General features: G+C 52.2%; 1 protein-coding gene across 7 annotated transcripts in view; it reads right to left on the minus strand.

Annotated features, from left to right (window-relative positions):
• The window catches only part of LOC110514880 (protocadherin-10-like), a 36,638-nt gene extending 32,969 nt beyond the window's left edge, over positions 1–3,669 (minus strand). For 2 of the 7 annotated variants that reach the window (XR_005037644.1, XM_036954103.1), the window contains exon 1: positions 423–3,668. Coding sequence is in view for 6 of the 7 variants with exons in the window: in XM_036954103.1 (XP_036809998.1) it covers positions 423–2,981 (2,559 nt within the window). In the remaining variant the exon portion in view is untranslated. Of the gene's footprint in view, positions 1–422 lie in introns of all 7 variants that reach the window. The other 5 variants (XM_036954101.1, XM_036954099.1, XM_036954102.1 and 2 more) reach the window with 4 other exon arrangements.
• Between the last annotated feature and the right edge of the window lie 309 nt (positions 3,670–3,978).

A 3,978-nucleotide genomic window follows, 5' to 3' on the forward strand; every position in this document is an offset into this window, starting at 1 on the left:
AACATCTTTATGATATGACGTGTTATTTTAGAATCCGCCTCATTAAAGCATTATAGACTGACTGCCAGGGGCGCGCTGAAAGGTGTATTGATTGTCCTTTCATAAATGGCGTGGAGGATCACAGCGTAGTTCAAGTCCTCTGGAATCCAAAACACACCTGGCTGTGTTGTTCAATCAAATCAATATTCTCTGGCTCAACACACACTTTAATTAAATACTATTCATTATGTGAAATCCTAACAAAGTTATGCACTTTGTTTCCCCTAAATAAATGTTCACATGACCCATGTATTAGAGATAAAAGGAGTAAAACACAGAGATACCCAAACAATCTTTCTTTGTCCCAATAGTCTAATGCACAGCGTGCATTTCAATTACAGACACTCACACACGCACCAATGCTAATAGAAACCAAGCCTTACCTCATTGGAGAGGATGCTCCCGTTCGATAAGATGTCCGGTTGCTGGTCGCTGTACCCGGCCACTATGGCCCCGCAGGGGTTGGTGTGGTCCGTGTCGGTGCTGCGCGAGGGGCTGCATGGTTTGAGGAACATCAGGTCCGTTTTAGCACTCTCCGGTGTCAGACACACCTGGTAGCAGTAGGAGTTCTGGTTCTGATGATGGGAACCAAACCCACCTCCCATCCCGACGCCGCTGACACCAGACTCCTCCACAGGCACCTGGCCCACAGCGCCCACACCGGTGGAGACGTTGGTACTCTGGACCAGCATGATGTCCGACTTGCTGAGTTTCTTCTGTTTCCTGCCGTGCGCCTGGCGCGAGCAACACGGGCTGCAGCACAGGCAACACTCCCCCGCCATGAGGCACGTGTACAGGTCCAGCTTCTTGTCTTTCTGGCAGCGCACAGCCAGCACGATCATAGCCAGGAGGAAGATGAAGGAGACGGCACCCAAGGCGATGATGAGGATGAGGGTGAGATCCAGAGAGGTCTCTTTGGACTTGGAGGAAGATCCTCCTCGGTCTCCACTCCGTCCATCTATCACACTATCCACCAGGATCACACTCACGCTAGCCGAGGAGGAGAGTGGCGGCTGGCCGTGGTCCCTCACCTCAATCAGCAGGTCGTAGGAGCCCTGTGGGTCGCGCTTGGTGAAGACGCGGCGGGCTGTGCGCAGCTCCCCCGTCCGCCAATCCATGCGGAACATGCCCATCTCGTTGCCACGCAGAATGCTGTAGGAGAGCCGTGCGTTCTCGCCATCATCTGCGTCCATGGCGACAATACGCGTGACCAGGTAGCCCGGCTCGGCGGTGCGTGGCAGGTGTTCTTTGGCGGTGCCGTTCTTACCGATAGGGGCTATCACCGACGGCGCGTTGTCATTCTGGTCCACAATAATGACATTAACGGTGCTGTTGGAGGAGAGCTCTGGGCTCCCGGAGTCTTTGGCCTGCACCATAAAGCTAAACTCTTTCAACTGTTCATAGTCGAATGAACGCAGTGCATAAAGGTAACCAGTGTCCTGGTTGATTGACACATAGGTGTCGACGGACATGCCCTGGATGTCACACTCCAATATGGAGTAGGTAATGAGGGCGTTCGGACCAACGTCAGGGTCCACGGCGCTCACCGCGTGAATAAAAGCACCTGGTACATTATTCTCCGTCACATACACATCGTAAACTGGCTGCGTGAAGCGGGGTGCATTATCGTTCTCGTCGGAAACATGTACCTTGATGGATTTGCTCGTGGCGAGGGAGGGGAGCCCCTGGTCTTTGGCTACAACGGTGATTGTGTACGAGTCTGTGTTTTCTCTGTCTAATATTCCATCCGTTACTATGGTGTAGTAGTTTTTAAATGAAGATTTGAGTTTGAAAGGAACGTCACCCAAAATCTCGCAGCTTACCAGCCCGTTGTCGCCCGAGTCCCGGTCGGTGACGCTGAAGAGGGCTATGACGGTGCCCGGGGCGTCCTGCTCGCTCACAGACTCGGTCACCGTGCTGAAACTGATCTCCGGTGTGTTGTCGTTAACGTCGACCAGTTTGACCATGACTTTGCAGTGCGCGGGCACGGCGTTTGCTCCCAGGTCTTTAGCCTGGACATATATCTGGTGTGTACTACTCTCCTCATAGTCCACTTCCCCAGCCACCTCTATTCTCCCCGTCCTGGCATCGATTTTAAACAGATCCTTTACCCGCGCCGGGTTGTGGTTACTGAATGAATACACTATCTCTCCGTTCTGCCCTTCATCTATATCAGTGGCGTTCAGCTGAATAACCAGAGTGCCCACTGGTGAATTCTCCCGTAGGCTCACAGTGTACACCGACTGGTCGAAGATGGGTGCGTTATCGTTGGAATCCAGGACTTTGACGACCAGGAGCGCGGTGCCCGTTCGTTGTGGCACGCCTCCGTCTACTGCCGTGAGCACGTACCGATGCACTGCCTGCTGCTCCCGGTCTAACGGTTTTTCCAGCACTAACTCCGCAAACTTGTTCCCGTCGCTCTGTGTCTGAACATCCAGGTAAAAATAGTTATTGTTCGTTATGGCGTAGGTGCTGAGCGCGTTAGTCCCGACGTCCGGGTCGAAAGCATTCTCCACCGGGAACCGGGTACCTGGGGTGGCACTTTCCGTTATCTCCACAGTGATGTCTGTCTCAGGGAAAGTGGGGGGGTTGTCGTTGATATCCATCACCTCGATCTCCACGCGGAAAAGCTCGAGCGGGTTCTCCAGAAACACCTCGAGGTGCAGGTTGCACGGTACTGTCTGCCTGCATATCTCCTCCCGGTCTATTTTCTCCTTAACATAAAGATTCCCGTTCTCCAGGTTCACATCCAAGTAAGGGTTCCGCGAGCTGGGCACAGTCTGGAAGCGGCGGGCGGAAAGTTTGGTGATGTCCAACCCCAAATCCTCCGCGATATTCCCAATGACGGTCCCGTGTTCCTGCTCCTCCGGAAGAGAGAAGCGCAGCTGGCACACGGCTCCATCCAGCAAGACCGAGAGAAGGAGCGGGAATAATAAAATCATTTCCACTCCTCTCACTCTTCCTCTCTCAAGTGCACTTGGATATATGTCGTGGGTATTACTCCGATTTCTTACTCGAACTAAGCATTTCCCATCCCAGCTTCGGTTCGCAGGAATAAGGCAGAATCAAAAGCTGCAATAATGAAAATAAAACTACGGCTGCTACCCAAACCCAAATCAGCTATTCCTTCTTTCGCTCTTTGCGTCGTCGTGTCAACCGGAAAGCATTCCTGTATTTGAGTCGTGAGAATCACGGCCATTTGATCCTCTCTTCTTTCAGCAAAAACAATGTATATATTCAGTCCAGGTTTGTGAATTTTGGCCGAAGCGCCAACATCTCAGCAGGCAGAGGGAGGCAAGACGTGTAGACCCTAATACAATCCTCACCCACAGATGGAATCCTCACACGTATCAAGTCCCAACTAAGTGCCATAAAAATGTCAAAACGTTCCTTCACGAATGCATAACTCCAGAAAGCACCATTCGCCTAAAATCCTAAACTTGAACACGGTTTGCCAACATGTAAATAAACGACAAATTGAACTTTCTCTCTCGCTTTTTCTCTCTCGCTCTATAATCAGTGCGGCTGAGCAGCAAGGAAAGCGGATGATCCTCTCTGCTCCACTCCTGTAAAGCGAGTGAGGGGGAGCGGGGTTGGTTTTGCGCACAGCATCTTTTCCCACCAGCCAATAGTGTCCGCAGACACCCGACGAGGTTACTCCTGATTGGGGCACCGGAATGCCAGCCAGCGCGCACCGTCCCACGGACCTGCCCGGACCCTTCTCTTTACTAACAACACGAGCCAGCCATCAAGCGGTGGTGGCGCTCGAGCCACTGCCCCAGCCCCGTGCAAACACGAGCATGAAGCCCCAGTCAACCGACACACCGGACAGAAATAAAATATTTCACATATCCCGTGAATGAAATAGTCAACTAGTGGGCAACGGGTGGAATGTGAATTTGCAAATCCGTCGACGGGTAACGTCTTGGCACAAAGCAT

This window comes from Oncorhynchus mykiss, chromosome 19 (assembly GCF_013265735.2).
Source record: "Oncorhynchus mykiss isolate Arlee chromosome 19, USDA_OmykA_1.1, whole genome shotgun sequence".
NCBI classification, from domain to species: domain Eukaryota; kingdom Metazoa; phylum Chordata; class Actinopteri; order Salmoniformes; family Salmonidae; genus Oncorhynchus; species Oncorhynchus mykiss.